The 19,256-nt window shown below is 26.4% G+C and overlaps 1 protein-coding gene across 1 annotated transcript; it reads right to left on the bottom strand.

Annotated features, from left to right (window-relative positions):
• Positions 1-609: 609 nt before the first annotated feature.
• LOC111675818 (UDP-glucosyltransferase 2-like) lies at positions 610-5,397 on the bottom strand. Its single transcript, XM_023436659.2, has 5 exons — positions 5,336-5,397; positions 5,083-5,266; positions 4,520-4,834; positions 947-1,800; positions 610-823 (listed from the first exon to the last, which is right to left on the bottom strand). Exons 1-5 carry the CDS (start codon positions 5,395-5,397, stop codon positions 661-663), a joined length of 1,578 nt encoding a protein of 525 aa, XP_023292427.2. The 3' UTR covers positions 610-660.
• Between the last annotated feature and the right edge of the window lie 13,859 nt (positions 5,398-19,256).

Genomic DNA, 19,256 nt, shown 5'->3' with positions numbered 1-19,256 from the left:
ATATTTTTCTTCATATAACAAACAAAATTATAATTCTTTAATTCATTTCTATATAAAAAAATTAAATTAAGTTAACACCATTGTTCCTAAATAAGTCATTTAATTTTATGAAAATTATGTTATATACTTGTTTTTATTTTATATTTAGTTGTATATGATTTATTAAGGGTTTTCATTAAAAAATTCAAAAGCCTCGCAAACTGTGCAATTCGTGTATGTTTCCATTTCCACATTTGAATTTAATGAGAATTAATTGGCACAACACTTATAAGTTTAAGCGACCATTTAGACTGGAAAGCTTTAACAGTCTCATTGTGCATTTTATAAATACGTTCTGTAATTGAAAATAATTTTAATAAACTTGCCCACTTACATAGAAAACTTAAGCGTTTAAATGAAACCCCTTATTATATTATTTTAATATTAAATACTTTTTTACTTCAATCTACAAATGTATAATTTATTATACTGCAATTGATTACATTGCAAAATAATAAAATTAATTAAAACATTACTTATTATTTCAATATATAATATTAATTGTATATAGAAATATATATTTTCATAATAATAAGTTCATATATGTATATTTCTAGAAATTGTGCGCAATTTACACTTAAACTGTAAATACAACTTATAAGAGTTTAATGTACACATAAATCAACATTGTTTAATGAATTTCCTTTTTAGTCTTTCAGAAACTGTCTGAGTATTAGCAGTAGTAGCAAAAGCATAATGCAAGATTTTTTTCAAAATTATGAATATGCCAAGTACTAGCAGTAAAAAACATGAAATAACATCCAGGGAATGGTATATGAAGAAACTGAAAGAAACCATAAATAAAACCCACACAATTATAGGAGAAAAATAATATGCAAACTTTAAGAATACTAATATAATTATTAAACATAAACTGATTTGTAATATTAAATTAAATATGTCTTACCTCATATTCCGTACTGGTGACAGCAAGTGCGTTGTATCCTGATGCCTTAACACATATTCCGTCCAAAATACAGCCGTATCTAGTGGTGTGTTCATTTGATCCAACAGTAATTGTCTTTTTTCGTTAATTTCTCTTTTATATTTATCATTGTTTATAATTGCTAATATCGCATGATATAGTTTATCTGCGGTTATGATTTCAAGCGATAAACGTATCGCATAACCATCTTGTTCAGCTTTGGCAGCATTTACATCGTGATCACAAAATACTGGTAACATAACCATTGGTACTCCATGATAAATGGCCTCATACATGCTTAACAAACCGCCATGTGTAATGAAAGCTTTCAGCTTCCGTTGGCCTAATATGTCCTGTTGTGGCAACCAGCCACTCAAATATACGTTTTTTGGTATATCGGTTATAATATGTGTTGATTTTGTTGTATTTCTCATTGACAATATTGTTGGTGATTCTATTGTTCGTGTTTTTGTTGATGAATGTTCATCCCATTTCCATACAATGTGATATTGTGACAGTCGTGCAAATACTTTTAGTAACAAATTACGAAATTTTTCGGGCATATTTGCCGGTTTCACTGATGAACCCATTGAAAAAAATATTACACCCGCTGGTGCTGCTTCAAAAAACTCTTCCAGTTCATGTGACAATTTAACGGCTGGCCGACAATGCATACATGCTATTTCGGCTACATTCGGATAAAGTGGTCGTGGATTTGTGACAATGGCATGACCGTTTTGTAAAATAAATGACACATTATGTGCGATTGTAAATGGATGTGGCACACTGGAGCCAAAGTGTGCTATAAGTACATCATGTACTTGATTTGTGTAATACTAGAAAATGAAAAACTGTTTAGTAGATACACATATATACATATGTAATGTTAAAATTTTTTATTATTTATGGAGTAAAAACGCCGAGAGAGTGACAAAATCTAGTGGATATATTTCGTACTACAAACCTATAGTCTAGTTCGTAGACCAGTCTATTCTAGCCTATAACATAGTCTATATTCTAGTCATTAGTCTAATCTAAAGTCTAGTCTATAGTTTAGTCTATCTATAGTCTAATCTATACTCTAGTCTACAGTATAGTTTAGTTTAAAATCTAGTCTTTAGTATAGTCTATAGCCTAATCTAATAGGGCTCGATCTTATTTTAAAAATTAAAATCTCTTCGATTCACTAACAATAACAAATTGATTATATTTAAGTAATATTTTTTATATCAAATAATTTTTTTATATATCATGTAATTTATTATCCAAAATATTTGTCAATTTTTCATTGTTCTATCTTAATGACTGATAACATACATAAGCTACATATTACAATTTTAAAAACCTACAGACATATATTTTACCAATAGCATACATTAACATCTATAATTCCTTGCAGCAACCACATATCTATAACAATTGAGTGAATGAAGTACTGAAATATATTAACTAAGGGGTATCTTTAATTTTTTGAAATTATCAAAAGTGAATATGATTTTTCCTGAATATTTTCTAATACACACAGAATTATCAATTTTTTTATTTTCAGTTTAATGTTTTCTTGCACATAAAACACATACACCTACATACACATATTATAGGCATATTTTCCAATATATTCATTGTATATCAATGTTCATTTCAAAACATACAACAAGGTTACTGATTCTATATTCTTCTGTACTATTAAGAAGTAGTAGGCAGTACTTATTTAGAATGTGGAAGTGGTAGAACTGTTCAATCACACCCAATAATGAAAGTAACTAACTTACATTTACCCAATAGCATAATACGTATAGCTTCTTAAAAGCCACAAATACACACACGAAAATACTCAAAATATTTTGTAATCCTAAATCGTTTACCACAAACTACATTGTACATACATAAGTACAAGTACGAGGTACATACATACATATACATATACAAAGTTACTACTTGTAATCGTAGACTTAAGCTCCATTATGGTTGAACAATTTCAAAAAGTGAAACACTTGTGGTCATATTCACAAAATGGGTATTTACAACATTAGTGCAGCAAAAAATTGACAACTAATCAAATTATGATGTATTTAAAGATAAATGTCACACTACAGCAATGTTTGCGTTAAATTGTATTTGTGAGAGGATTTGTTTTTAATGATTTATAATACAGGAACATTCGTCTAAAAATTCATATTCAAGTTTTCCAGATATATAAATTTTAGTATAGGATTTGGCACACCCGTTATTACTCTTTTGTCGTTTTTTTAATGTGTATGTGGATGTCAAAATTTTCAAAGTTTGGACTACACTTCAGTGTATGATTTGTTTCTACTTTATTCCCTAGGAGTTACAATTGATTAACTACCAGATTGATTAACTACAACGATTTTTTCATGATACTAAACCTTTATTTTAGACGTCTAAGTCCAGAATAAATATTTAAAAAAATCTAGGAAATAAATGTTTTAAATTATTCAGAAAGAAAATTCTAAACAAGCGTTAAATTAGGAAAATAAATTATATATTTAAATATTTTTTTATAGAAAAAATTTTACTGATCATCTTCACAACTCCTGTCACAAAAATATTAAAAATTACGTTGCAATAATCTTAAATCTTGGTAAATATATAGATGATATTTTTATCACTTACAAGAGTTGTTCGGAAAAAGTATAAATGGAAATGCAAGAAATAAACTATGAGGAATAAAATTGTATTCGTAAGTCAATAATATTTTAGAATCTTTTTTAATTAAAAAATATATATTAAAAATATACTAAAAATCGGCCAAAAATAAAGAATTATTTAATTTTTTCCGAGTTAGGTTCCCAAAAATTAATTCTCATTTTCAAATATTTTTCTATCACTACTGAAGAAGGATGCTTAATAAAAACCACTTTATCTCAAAATTTCGACGTATAGAAAAACAAATAAAAAAATGTTAAATAATTACCAGGCATAGCCGTTTCCAAAAATATATGTTTATATTAGTTTGTAAACTCATGTGATTTTTCAAAATTTACTAAGAAAAATTAATATTAAGCAAAAAGCTGTAATAGTTGATGATTGGTCACTCTGTTTGCTGAGATAATATTAAAATATATGAACTTTAAAATTTGTGACCATCAAAAATTATATTTCGATTTCAAAAACCGGTTCACTATGTTCCGTCTTAATAACTCCTCTGCTTAGACTAAATTCGTATTCTTGGTTTATCATTGTTTTGATAATCTTCTAAACTAAAATTCATACTCACTTTTCCTGATTTTAAAAAACTGCAATATGAATTTCGATATTTTCTTTTTAAAAGTAACGTAGTTGACTTATTTCAATGTCACTATAATTCTATATATATGTCCACTTTAAGTACTGCCTATTTAAAGACCATGTCAATATGATTATATTATATATTAGAGTTTACATTACGTCATACAAGCTTTTGTTGATCAAAGAACATAAGTATATAAGATTGTATAGAGACTTCTAAACTTACACGCAAACGTTCGTATATACCTACTTATATGTACCTATAAAGCATACATGGGTAAATATACATATTTACATACATACCATGTGTAACAAATCGGCCAATATATGTGTTACATAATTTTGTACTCGTTGCCAGAGATCCATTGTTTGTGTTAATGCTGTAAAGACATGAGGCGTCACAGCATACGCAATTGGATTTCCGGCAATTGCTAGACTTCCTGTATAGAAACCTACCGTATTGATAAACATGAACGGTAGACTTAAACGATGTATGATACCAAGTGCACACTCCGGAAATGCACCATCAACAATGGCTAAATGGAATTTCTGTGTCAATAATTTATCAGTCACGGCAACACCGGTTTCAGCATCAGGTTCCAACAAACTGTTGCATGACTGCAAATACATATGTAATGTTTAAAAATTCATATTACTTCCTTATTTTTTTTTTTGCGCGCGTTTATTCACTTTAATTGTATAATTATTTTAAAGTAAAATTTGACATATAAAAGTTTTCCTCAATAAGAATTGCATTTAAATTATTTTTGCAAGCATTTTTATTTGACATATCTTCTATGGATTAATAACGGAATGATCAATGAATATACCACCTAAATTATAAATAGTTATTAAAAGCAATTTACCTCAGCCGGATAACGTAAAGCCTTCCATGCTGGTATAGGTGCCTTGTTATCCAAACGAGCTCCCACTAAATCCCAGTCTGTAAAATTTTTTATATAGTTTACCAAACTTTTGGGTGTCATCTCTTTTAGACCCACCATATGAAAATCTGCCGGAAAGCCACTAACAAAAGTTATATGATGACCTCTGTGAATTATAATAAATATGAATAATCAAAATAATAAATGACATAATAAAAAGCAATATAAATTTTACCTTTTTATAAGACCATTGGCTAATTCCCAAAATGGAATTTTATGTGATTTGGTACCGCCCATAGTAATCATTAATATGTTTTCTGCATGACTTAATTTTAATGCAATTAATATAACAAAAATAAAATTCATGCTTTTTTGATGCAGATTTTTTTTTAATCAGAAAAATACCGCAAATTCAAAATTACGAAATATTAAAGAGGAGACCAATACCTAAATTTATGTATATTACAATATTTTGAAATACAATAGACTAAAAAACCCTTTGGGAGTATTGTGACTATAAACGTTATGATTGGAATATCTTTTTAAGACTGCTGTTCATTTAAAACTCCGAATATATATTTATGTATTCTTGTCATATAATGCTCTAAACAAGGGAATACGCTCAAAATTCTATTTTAGACATTTACTAATTTAAAATTCCAATAATTTGACGCAATAACAAAGGAAGGATTTCCCTCATACATATAAAATAAAAAGAATGGATGATACATACACACTAGTATTTTATCAATCAGTCGCACGTACGTATGTAAATATATCATAAACATTAAGGTAGTGTTTAGTTTTCATGATTTTTTATAAAGACCAGAAATTGGAAATTATTAAAATATTAAATTTATTTATCACAGCAATCTGTGTGATACATCTATATCCGAACCAAGGTAAAATTCAACATGAGGTTTTATTATGAAAACTAAATCAGATTTAATATTCATATCAGGTGTATGGTATCACATTGTTGATTATGCCTCTCTATACTTTCCTACTTAATCATTATATAAATTTCAACCTTATACAGATATTAGGGTCAATTATGGACCGATCTACATAAAATTATGTAGAATGATTTCGAATCGTAAAAAAATTGTTCATGTTTATGTTGAATTTCACCGTAACTCGTATTTAATAGCTAGTTAAAGTCATTTTCTTAAGGAGACTTTTTAAAAGGGTAGTGTCAATTATGGACCAATTCTCACAAAATTAGGTGGAGAGATTTCTTTTCAAATACAATTTATTCATGTGAAATAAGTCATTTTCTGAAGGGAACCTCTTACATAGAAATTCAGTAGGATAAATTTCATAGTATTCACACTCGGAACTCCAATACTTTTTAATATCTCTTACGCCCTAATGTTCATAAAACAACAACCCTAAAAAATATGTAACGATAATGGACCTTGGTGGACAATGTTATTCTACATCAAACAAAAAAAATATACATTGTATATGCATACTTACATATAAAATTTGAAATTATAGTTAAAATTTCTTTGATTATAACTACGCTACGTGTTTAATTACATTACAATTTTTTCTTCCTTTCTTCCTATTTTTGTTCGTGTCTAATGTTATCCAAATTTCAAAGAAAAACAAACAAATTCTCATACTATTATAAGCTAAAAATAATCACACTCAATTCACTAAAGGGCCATTAAAATGTGTTATGATTTTATTCATTTGTTCAATAGTTCAATTCTTTATACATTTGCATTAGAATTGTTATATGTTAAAATGTCGTATAGTGACTGTATTATGGTGTGCATGTTCGTTCATGCCTGTCTGCGTGAGTGTACTTATTGTACGATTTTGTTTCTTTTTTCTCTAAACATTTCTGGTCACGTTCACAAAATTTGATTTTAATTTTAAATTAAACATTTATATTTTTTCAGTCAAAAAAATATAAACAAATTTGTAACACCCAAAAATAATTTTATTATACTCTAGTAGGATATAAATATAGTTTTTAATTAATGTTTTGTGTATTGTTTTGACGTATGAAAACATTCACATGTTTAGGATTTGTTTGCATTACTCATTCCGTTTGGTATACTCTTCTATGGAAAAAAAATATGAAGAGAAAAAATAAATTGTTCTATTTATAATAATTTATAATAATAATAATTAATTTAAGAATAGATTAAAATCTATTTTTTCCAGTCGACTTTTCTACAAAAATTGTTTCATATGTTTAGGGTATAATAAATTCGTTATTGCTGTTTTAAACACAACAACTCTGTTTGTTTTGCTTACATACATATATGTATGTTCATTTTTGTTTTTGAGAATACTTAATAACCCATACATTTTTGGAGAGGTCAAACAATGTTTTATATATAAAATAATTTAAACTTTTAAATTGTTCTTATATAGGTAATTAATGAACTGAAATTTTGGAGAAACTTATTTTTATTAAAACAAAATTAGTCTTTCGTATGAGTGCTATTATTAGGAAATACATAAGAAATTAAATATTACGTATACGTATTGTTATTTCCGTTATTGTTATTATATAAATACGATGTAGTTTTATTTCCTTTCATTTAATTATATAAAAAATATTTAGGAAGAGTTCATTAAAATTGTTTATAAGGATTTAACACCTATCCCTTAATTTTCCGTAAAAATAGTGGAAATCGAATTCAAAACATTTTGCATATATATGTATAAAAATTAATGTGTGTTTGTATGTTTGTTTATTTTGGAGATTTAACATGTATTTGAACATTTTGTCTATTGGAAACTATTAAAACCAAAACTCCTTGACATCAATGTGAATATTTTAATTTGGCGAAATAGCAAATTTGAACCTCCCATATGAATTACATAACAAATTCATATATCTAAGAAACTATTAAAGCTAAAAATTTTACATGAAAAACTTTGATATTTATTTGAACATTAAGAGAAAAATGTGCGGACTTTCAGTGGGAATCTCCCATATGAATTAAATATAAAACTTCGTACATTGGGAAACTATTATATTATTCAAATTTTTCATAAATTATATAAAATCTCAATTAACGTTTGGAAAAATTGCCGAACTTAATTTACGTGGCATCCCGAAATGTAAAAAAAAAGTATATCTGAAAAATTATATTATATTTTCTTTTTCATATAGTTCCTTTCGAAGTTATAACGAATTTTTTCGTTCTGCAATAAAATAAAGGCAAACAACCAATACCTACAGATATAAAGATAATTCTATTATGATCCTAGCCTACGATTTATCTACCGGGTAAATCGTAGGCTAGGGGTACATAAGCCACATTTTTTTATAAAGAAATTTTATTTATAATTTTATAATGAACTACTTATTTATGTAATTTGACCTTAACACTTCAAAATGAGAACTGTAAAATTTATAAAAAAAGATAATTATTATGAATATATAATTCAATCAATAATACGTACAATAAAAACACTTTAAAAAAAAAATGTAATATTGTTTGTTTTAAGAATCATACACCAAATATGTTAAAATAATTTCATAATGAAAACTGATACGATAAGTATCATTGATCTAGCCACTCTTTAGCTTTTTGCAAGAAAAAATTAAATCATTTCTCAATTGTAATTCTTGTCGCCTTTTCAAATAGTTCGAAATTCATCACATCTGATTTATCTCAAAATTATTTATAGGATTTAAAAGATTTTATATAAAAAAAATAATTTTTAATATGTTAAACCTATTGATGATATTTTATTGGAAAGTCTCTCGTACTTGCATTAAATTAAAATATTATTGTCGACTCTTCTAAAATAGAAAAAAAATTAGAAAACTCCAGTATACTACTCTAATCAATTATCAGAGTATTATAGGCAACTTAACTATTTTGTTGTTTCAATTTTAGTTACTAGCCATGGGAATATCATGGACATTACCAGCGTAAAATGCTGATATCTCACAAATAAATTGTGGGATGTAAAAAGTAATAAAAAACTTTATTTAATATATATTTAAAAAACTTCTAAATAAGTAAAAAAATATATCTGTTGGTATTTATAAAAATTTATATAAAAATTGTTCACACACAATACAGATGTACATACATACATTTACAAATATACATATTTATTTACACTACAGTCAATTAAACCCTCATTCTAGAACTTCGATAAGTTGGTAAACGTGTTTGGGGAAAATAGAAATAAAAGGGTTTGTTAGCACAACTACTTTTGACTTAAAGTTGCTAGAAAAATCCTTGTGGAAAAGCCAAAGCCAAATATAATCTATATATACTTATACTTTATAAAATAAGGGGGCAAAAAACTTGTATAAGTTGCATAAACTATACACACTGTAAAGAAAAAATTTAGATAAAAATCAAGGATTTTTTTTATTTTACTACAGTTGAATACAATTGCATCAATGGTGCATGTAACATGCATAAATATACATTCCAACTCACACACATTGATACATTCATGTACCGACTGCAAAATGTTGCCATGGCAATATTGAATACACATTGCTACTCAAATGACTCTAGAGTATTGTAAAAATCAAAATGAAAGGATACAAAATGATAAAGAAAAATAAAACAAGAAAAAGAAAATTATATAATATAAAAAGAAGCATCATTTGCTTAGAAATAAAAAGGATTTTTTCAAATAATTTTATACATTTTCGTATAAGAATTTAATACATAAGAAATATTTTAAAAGTATGATTTCCACAGAATGTCTCTTAAATGGAATTCTATTGTTCATATTAATAAGTAATATGTAGGAAATAAAATCCGTTTTAATTTTTATATCAGTGAATATAAAAATAATGCATTGATTTGTGCATTTCGGTTGGAACAGATCATACTATGGTGAAGATTTTTACAAACATTTAGCGTTATAAAAGCATTTAAACAATAAGCAATAATTTTTATAAAATTTCACAGAAACATTTTTCTGTTCAAAAATGTTAAAAAACAAAGAAATGTTTACTACCAAATTAGAACTTAAAAATAGAATTAATTTTACATAAAATTCCATTCAATATTGCTATAGTAATTCTAAACTAACTTAATATTGAACCGGTGGAACTATACCCTAAAATATTTATAAGTAAAAATAATATTGTTCTTCAAAATAATAAAGAAAAGAACAAAAAGAAAATCTAACAATTTCCTCTTAATACTAAAGTTAGGAAAAAAATACAAAGAAAAAACAACAAACTCTTTAAGATGCAAAAAAATTCAGTTGCATACACAATGTAGTAGACTAAAACGAAAAGGACCTTCAACAAAGACAAAGGTACATTGCACTTCCATTTTAGTAAACTCTTGGATGTACATACAAACATGTGTACGTGTGCATGTAAGAGAAGAAGTACAAGTATATACATATATATATAGTAATGCGTGTCGGTGACTGTAGTAGTGTTTGTGGCATCTTTGGAAAAATAGAAAAAAATAATAATATCGAGTAAGAGTGTTACATTAGACTATGACGAATCCTTTATACTCACCATCTAAGTATTCGGTCATTCGGAATGCGGGCCTATCTAATGTTGGATTGTTAGTTTTGGAATTTACTACTTTAATCTGCTAATTTACTAGATATACGTATTTTTTGGTTCATTTATTTGATTTAAATTTTGTTCACAGTTGAACCTTAATGCTTTAATTGTGAATATTTCAGTAGTCATTGAGTAGTATTAATACCACACAAATCTTATCTGTTACAAACTGAATGACAAAAACAATATGCCCCATCTTTCCCATGGTGGTTTCAAAAAGAAATGAAGTGTAACTTTAAACGCTAAGAAAAACTAAAAAACGCACACATATATACAGACCTAAAGATTTACTTCATTTTAACTGTACAAGAAAATTATACTAACGTCACTAACACTATCACCATCGCCACCGATACCGTTACTTCGTTAAGAAATAAATATTATGAAACTCAAGTTTCAACAATAAATTTAGTGTTTTTAGTTGTATGCGTTTATTTGTGTATTTTAAAATTTGCATTTGCAAACACACACATATAAAGTTAGATGTATGTATCCCTGCCAAAACTTCGATACATTAAACTAAAAAGCCTCTACATCGTCTGGTAGTAATAATACTACAAGCATTAAAATTCAAGATATATCGTAATAGAAATTGACAAATATCTGTAAAAACATAAACTTTATAAGTTTATATTACTATAAAATGGTCCAAAAACTAAATAAATTAAGTAAACAAAAAAGTATTATAAGGTGGAACATTTTATGCTACAAGTGTGATATCATATTCGATAGTTTCTCACTTCAAACTGTTGCATTATGATGACGATTTAGATAGAAATTGTTGGCAGGGCTTATGCATGCTTTTATGTAAGTGTATGTGTGTAGTATATCTTGACTAAACATTGTTATGAAAATGACAAATACTCGTAAATATTTCAACACTTTAAGTGAAGTTTTATTGTTTTTGTTTGCTTCTTTGCCTTTTAACTATGTATTTACATTTTAAAACCCTTTACCAAAATGGAAAGAGTGTATTTAAGTTTGGCAGGCCATTTGTCGTGAACAAATATATTGAGGAACTTTACTCAATAATGACTATCTCTCTAGATTTTTATCTTAAATATTTTATTGAAACCAATAAAATAATTGTATGACAAAATGTCCTTTTACCCCAAACCAGAATTACCTTCTACAAATATTTATCCGATATCTATCGGATATCACTCTCATATAGTAGTTCAAAATTTCTAACACTCACATATTATGTCGAGCCAAATGTTTAGCTTTATTAAAGTTTATTAATACGTTTATAAGTTTATTATAAGGGCTATATTTATGTTTTTACTTTTTTTCATAAAATAGCTTAATACTCAGCCACTGTCGAGCGATTTATACCCACCGTGTAATGATTTAAAGTTTTAATAATTTTAATATTGTTAAACAAATCTTGCAAATTAAGAACTTCCAAGCGAAAAAAGTAGAATTTACTCCACGTAAGTACAGGAAAATACCTGAAGAAGTGATGATTTTAACATAGGCTTGTCATAGAAGGGACGTCCTTTTTATTTGTTTTCAAATTCACTACTTCTGAAGACATTCTCAAAGTTATTTGAAAGTGAAATTGTAGTATTATAGAATACAAATAATTTTACATAAATAATATTAACATATTTCGTATTTCGTTTTATTTTTGGTGGTATTTTCTTTAAGCAAAACTTTCAAAAAATACTTTACCGCGTAGAGTATCACATATCCGGACATCACCAACTATACAACTTTCTTATATATTTTATTGTACAATATTTTTTTTCTTCTGCAATAGTTTTTTTGTTTTTTGTGCTTTTTATTCCATTATACATTTCTTCTGACTTATAATTAAAATTATATGCAAATTCAAAATATTGTTTATGAGTCTGACACAAACATAATTTACAAGAATTTCTTTTTTGCGTTTTTACCATTTTACTATGAAACAGTGGGATTTACAACTAAAACTTATTTAACTACATAAAAAATTTTAATTTTAAAATTTTAACAAATCAATCTTTATTATTTAACAAAATATTTAACAATTTATTTGAAATTAACAAATTAGGTTATAAGTTTTATTTGAGCTGAAGATTTAATTCCTTTTTCCCGCATCACTTTTAACCACCGTTTATTTTAAACATACATTTTTTCATATTTCCCTGGAATTTATATTGTAGTTTTTTCTTTGATTATTTGTTGTTTTATTTAGGACTTTGCATGTTAAAATGAAATTTTTCTTTAAAAATTCTGCTTATTTTTTCCTGACAAAGGACTTTTGCGTTTTATTCTCACTCTCGCATACAGAGCAATACAAATGTAAGTAGCTATTTCCTTTTTCTATACGTTTAAGGTTTAATTTATAAAATAGTTTTATACGTTTATTATTTTAATTTTTTTATTATTATTTTTGTAGAGGTTGTAGTTGTTGTTCTTTGTATGTAACCCCATAATTATTGATTGTTCAAGTTAATGTTGCAAAGAAACAAGTGGCATTAATTAAATGTAGCCAAGAAAATACAATATCAAAAGTTCGTTCGGCAAAAAGGTTACAATAACTAAAGGATACTGTACTGTTCTACAATAAGGCTTCGTTATGATTGTATGAAACAGATAGTAAGAGAAAGAGAGTGTATGCAAAGCAATGAAAAATGGTCAAGGATATAATAAGCTTATTTAAGGATATTTGACTATTATTTAAAATGTGTAAAAATGTGCTACTTTTTCACAATTCTTGTTGTTTCTTTTAATTAATGAAAACTTAATATTAAAGTATTAAAAGACCTCTGTTGATGATATTGAATTGAGGTCAAGTTATTACAGCTGTAAATAAAAATCAGTAATAATATGTTTATCACAGCTGTTGATACAATTATATTTTTTTTAATTAACCTAATTAAAAGATTTGTTAAATTGATTTATTGTATTTTATAAGTTTTTATAAAGTCTTATTAAAATTTCAATCTATGCAAGATGGAGTAATTTCACATCATTTTATTATTTACTAATCATATAAAACTTTTATCAGCCTCTAGACGCCTATATTCCTGGAGCAACTTGAAATGTAATACATGCCCAGCTTGTGAATACTCAAGCAATAAGATAAATAAATAAGATTTGATAACTATATAAAGGGATTATCATATAGTAATTTTATTTCCTTAGAGCTGTTCACTTTTATACAAGGTGTAAATGACTTACTATTTCAAAACCAAAGCAAAAATCGCAAACGTGACTTTTTTACCCATCCTCAAAAAATAGTCTTCCTCTTAAAAAATCAAGCGAATTAGTGCTTCAGAAAATTGCCTTAATGTTAATGTGAGAATTTTATTTTTACGATTTAAGCTGTTTTTTAATTGAATATATCATTTTATAAAAAAAAAACTCATTAAATTATATTCGAGGTTTAAAATTAAAATATTTCCACTTATATGTATTAGAGTGTCCTGCGTGTATTAGAGTGTAGAAATAAAGCGTTTTAATGTACTTAACAAAAAAATTACAAAATATTTTATTTACTTTTCCCGAGATTAGCTCTATCCTGGCAAAAAATGCTGCCTTCTTGGGAGCAGATTTGTGGAGCAAAGAACAGTTGCTACTGCTTACACTTTTTATGAAAGATTACATGATTTTCCTCTCGTTAAGGAATCCAAAATGTGCATATTTCACAATGTCTATTTCACTGAAAAAATATTATTTTTCGACACAGTACATAAATTAAAATTAAAAAAGATACGAAAATTAAGTGATTTTAAAGCTGTTAAAAAGGAAATTTGTATGCCACAAACAATAATTGCTGAATATATGGTTTTAAAAATCTTTTTTGAAAGGCAATAATTTTATAATGCAATTGAGGAAGCATTTAGGGATACAGTAGTTGCTTCCAAATCAATAACAATTTTTGCAGGGATAATAACAAATTTTTAAGACCTATATTGTAGATATTGTACTGTGATTAAGATTTTTAATCGCTGGTAGAGAACTGAGGCCTTTAAAATATATTTTTTTATTTTCTCTTATTTTTAATGTATATGTATATATGTGTGTATACATTTTTTTGGTATTAACTTCATATGAACAACTTCCTACCTGGATGACTACCGGTCCATTTTATTTTATATTTTTACGGCCAATTAGGTTTAAAAGCAATTCAATGTTAACATTGGTTTGGTTTAAACAATTCTTAGACATTTTAGTTTGTTATTTGTTTTCTCTCTTTCTCTCTGTCTTTCTAATACAACTTTTTCTTGTTGGCCATTATTTTCTACTCTGGTGTACATTTTATTTCAGAGATTATTTTGTGTGTGTGGGTTCATAGTCCGTATATTCTATTGTCATTTATATTTTTATTGTTTATGAGCTGTTAAATTTAGCAATTTTTATTTGACTTTTATTTAGCAATAAAATAAAAAATATCCAAACATACACCCAAGCTATGTGTATGATGAAGAGGTGTAAATTAAAATTACGAGAAAAATAAATCATTAAAACATTATTGGTCATATGGAGGAAAATTAAGAGATTAATCATGAGATGGTTAAGTTATTGTGGCAATTAAATTGTAAGAATAAAAAGAATAGTTAAATAATTTTCATGACACTAAATGCAAAAATTTTTATTTATATAAAATATATTTATATATATTAAATATGTATGTATACAAAACCCTTTAAAAAAGTTGTGATAACACATAACTTTTTAAGCAAACCTATACAATAAATACAAGTAAAATACAGTAGGATCTTGATTATCCGTGATTCGATTATCCGGCAACATCAATTATCAGGGATGGAAAATAATTTTTTTTTATCAAATTTTATTTTTGATTCACTTAAATTTTTCAGCATCATTTAACCGTGATTACCGTAATTATAAGCAAAATTCCATAATTTTTTAACAACCATGAAATCGAAAAGGGGAATTCCCGTAAAACAAAAATACAAAATTGGAAAATAAGAGACAACCAACATTACATTATTATTTTTAGAAATTACATTACATGAAATCCTTATCTACTGTTTACTGTTTTCTGACAAATTATTTATTTAAATCACATTACATTATCTTAACTGGTGTAAATTTATTTTTATTATATTATTTTTTCAGACATTTATTGTATTCATCAAGAAATAATATTAAACATTTTATAATTTTTTATAAAAATGATGCCGATTACTTCCCAATAAAAACTTTCATTACCATGTATGCTAAAATTCACTTACACAATAGCATTTTAAGTCATTATTTTAACACGGTGATGTCATTGGAGGCAAGTACTTACAACAAACGATTACAAGTAGTTACAAAAAGTTGTCATTGTAAATCTCACGAAAAAACGTATACAGCTTCTATATCTTTGCTGGCAAGATGACTAATGAATTAGAAAGTATTTATATACTTAATACATTTTTAGTAAGACCTTATTAGACCACTTCTATGTAATCCAGACGATATCTAGTAGTCATTGAAAGGTATGTTGTTAGGTAAGTAATTACAATGGAAAGCCATTACCCAGTTTTTGCTGGGTTATTCTGAAATTTATATTATTAAATAAACTATATATTGTAAAAGACATGAGCTTTAATTAATAATTAAAACTATTAAAATATATAATTTAGAAAATATACAATATCAAATTTAATACATATTGGAAAAAATCTAAAAAAATTAAATGAACTTTGGACTTCAGCACAGTCTAAATCGTAATAAATTTTGAAATTTTGTAGAACTCTAAACTTCGTATTTATATAAATAATATGTGTATCAAGTTTTATCGAAATTGTAAAGGGTAATATGCATAACCTGTTCAAAACTTTTTGAAATACCTTAATATAAATTACATACATACCACATCTTTATAAAAAAAAAAACTTTGAGCATTTAGTTCCATATAAATTTAAATGAAAACAAGAACAATTTACAAGTAACGCTACACTCAACGCTTTAATATATAAATATGGCAAAAATACAAAAGCCAATACAAAAATTCACAGAAAATATTCGAAGTAAAACATTTGCATATCAACGCAAACATTGCACGGCTTCGAGAGAAAAATAATATTGATTTAAAGGAAAAATATGAAAATATATTGAACATTAATTGATGTCAATAAAAATAAAAATATAAGTATTTAATTATAATAAATTATAAATATTTTTTTTATTAATATTTGTTGTAACTATCGTTAAGCCTTATTAACAATTGTTCAATTCACAATCAAGTTGTATATTGTATCTACTAAAGTGTAGTAACAGCGATTGTGAACAGATTTTTGAAGCAAGTCATAAGTTTATGTTCACAATAAACAAACAATCAAAACAAACAATGCCAAAAGTAAAAAAACAAATAATATTAAACTAATTAAACGAGCAAAATAAATCAAATTAATTTCTTTTTATTTAAAATTATATTATTTTCATTATTACACATTTTAAACTAATAAATAAACAGTTTTTAATGAAATTTTTGTTTTGTTTTGGTAAACAGCCGTTTGTTTGTAATTTCTGTGTTACCACTTTATCGTTTTTTATGCCAAAATCGATTGAATTTTTTATTTATTTGCTGAAATAAACAATTGACAACACTGAATTTTCTTACGACATTCGAAAAACATATGAAAAATTGTCGTAAGAGTTGTATAGAACTTTTGCATAGAAAATACCAACAACATTGTTATGACTATTGTAGCAGCTGCTGACATACAACGCATACAACGCTACAACATCGATTGTGAATTGAACAAATATATATTTGCTGATTTCCTATCTCTTTATGATTTTACTTTATTTTTTTTTACATCAAGTTCAAGTGGATATAGTAAATGTTTTTGAGCTAATAATTGAGATATTATGGTGAAAACATTTTAAAATAACATAGAAATTTTTGATTTGTTTAGTTCAAAATTAAATTGGTTGAAACTAATTCGTGATTCTACAACTCATCGTTCCAATACCTTTTTTATTTTCAGCAATTTGACATATATTCAAAATGTTGACCATTTGGTAGCGTGTATTATATTGTCGGACTTTAATAGCTATAATTACTTATTCTGTTCTTACTCCCAACAGAAGCAAGTTGTTTCCGTATGTTGGCATCTATCTGCCTGCTATTCTGCTTTTATAAGTAAGTGTTTCATATTCAATTACGCTCAATTTCACAAGTAATTTTTATTTATAAAATACAGCATTCAACAACAAAAAAATTAATGTTGATAATAAAGTGCAATTAAAAAACGTATATATGTATATATACATATATATTTGTTTATGTTGCATAACAAAAATAATAAATTAAATAAAAGGGATTTTTTACGGAATTACACATTAATTACAAAGTGCAAAATTCACTCACACATATACAAATACATTCGTATGTATTTATACAACATTTTCATAAGAAATAAATAAAAATAACAACAAAAATATCAAGAAAAAACATTCCTTTAGGGAAAATTTTAAAAATTAGCCTTAATTTAGGCCTTATTTTGTATATAAATCCCAGCAAACTGGCAGTTGCCTTCCTTAGGTCCAAACAAAGGACCATTATGTCGCCATATTGTTCCAATTTATTAGATGTTCTTTTTAGTTTTGCAATTCATATCAGCTCAATGATAATCATAATCAAGGTATGGAAAGTTGTCAAATCATTGTTAAAAAAAAATTGTGTCCATGATTATTCACTGACCATACATTTCCTTTCTTACGTCATGAAAAACGGAGCAATGAAAGAGAATGTGTTTTTTTAGAACATGTTTGACAAAATGTGTTTTAGAAGGCCTTCAAAGTAAAACTCTTGAATTTTCCCGTCTAGGTTGGAAATTGCACACGTATGAGAACGTGTTTGTATATGAGAGTGTGTATACAAATTAATGGTGTTAAAGTTTCTCATTACAAACAATATTAAGTCAAATGTAAGCATATACTATATATTTAAATACAGATACAAGATATTATAGTATTTACAACATTTTTACATGAACAGATTCTCACTCTCCATCTCTTCAGGCAAACAAAGAAAAAAAAAATTTTATTATATGCATGCATTGCAGAGGGAATATTTATTGAAGTCTTCTGTAAATAGGGAAGGCATTAATGTTAATGCACGCACATAATACCAATTCTGTCCATATACATATATTTCCTGTTGGCATAAAAATAACGAAGCAAATGTGAAAATGAGCATCATTACAAATAAAACAGTTCAAAGGATAAAGGATCTTTATAAGAAATTGACACAAATGGAGCTTTAGAACAGAAGTGTCCAATCAAATATGGTCATATATTAGGTGCAGTTTAAAATATGCACTTATCTCTCAATAATTCTTCCTTTACACACCAGTTCTCTCTTCTTCAGCTCATTATCTATCAAATTCACTTCATTAGTTTTAAATTATATAAATTAATAAATAATAATTCAAAAATACTTGATCAAGAAGACTCCCTAATTCACACTAATCTTCAAGTCCACATTTTAACTGTTACAGAGGAACTAATGTCTTCTGTCTAAAGTATGCGACTCTTATATCACTATTCCCTTTATGGTCTCTCTTCGTTTAAACAACCCACAATAATCATTAGCTGTCTTAGTTATGTAAGCCCCGTCTAGTGTCCTGTCTTTTTCCACTGTCAAACACCATATTATATTCCTTTTCTATAT

This window comes from Lucilia cuprina, chromosome 4 (assembly GCF_022045245.1).
Source record: "Lucilia cuprina isolate Lc7/37 chromosome 4, ASM2204524v1, whole genome shotgun sequence".
Lineage (NCBI taxonomy): Eukaryota > Metazoa > Arthropoda > Insecta > Diptera > Calliphoridae > Lucilia > Lucilia cuprina.
The sequence above is the reverse complement of the archived record's forward strand: the minus strand, read 5'-3'. Positions and strand labels throughout refer to the sequence as shown.

Excerpts from the sequence above, each read along its gene's own strand:
- LOC111675818 (XM_023436659.2), bottom strand. The coding sequence starts at position 5,397 with ATGGGCGGTACCAAATCACATAAAATTCCATTTTGGGAATTAGCCAAT. Across the intron at positions 5,267-5,335 it reads GCCAATGGTCTTATAAAAAG|AGGTCATCATATAACTTTTG; the intron begins GTAAAATTTATA and ends TATAATTCACAG. Across the intron at positions 4,835-5,082 it reads CTTTACGTTATCCGGCTGAG|TCATGCAACAGTTTGTTGGA; the intron begins GTAAATTGCTTT and ends ATGTATTTGCAG.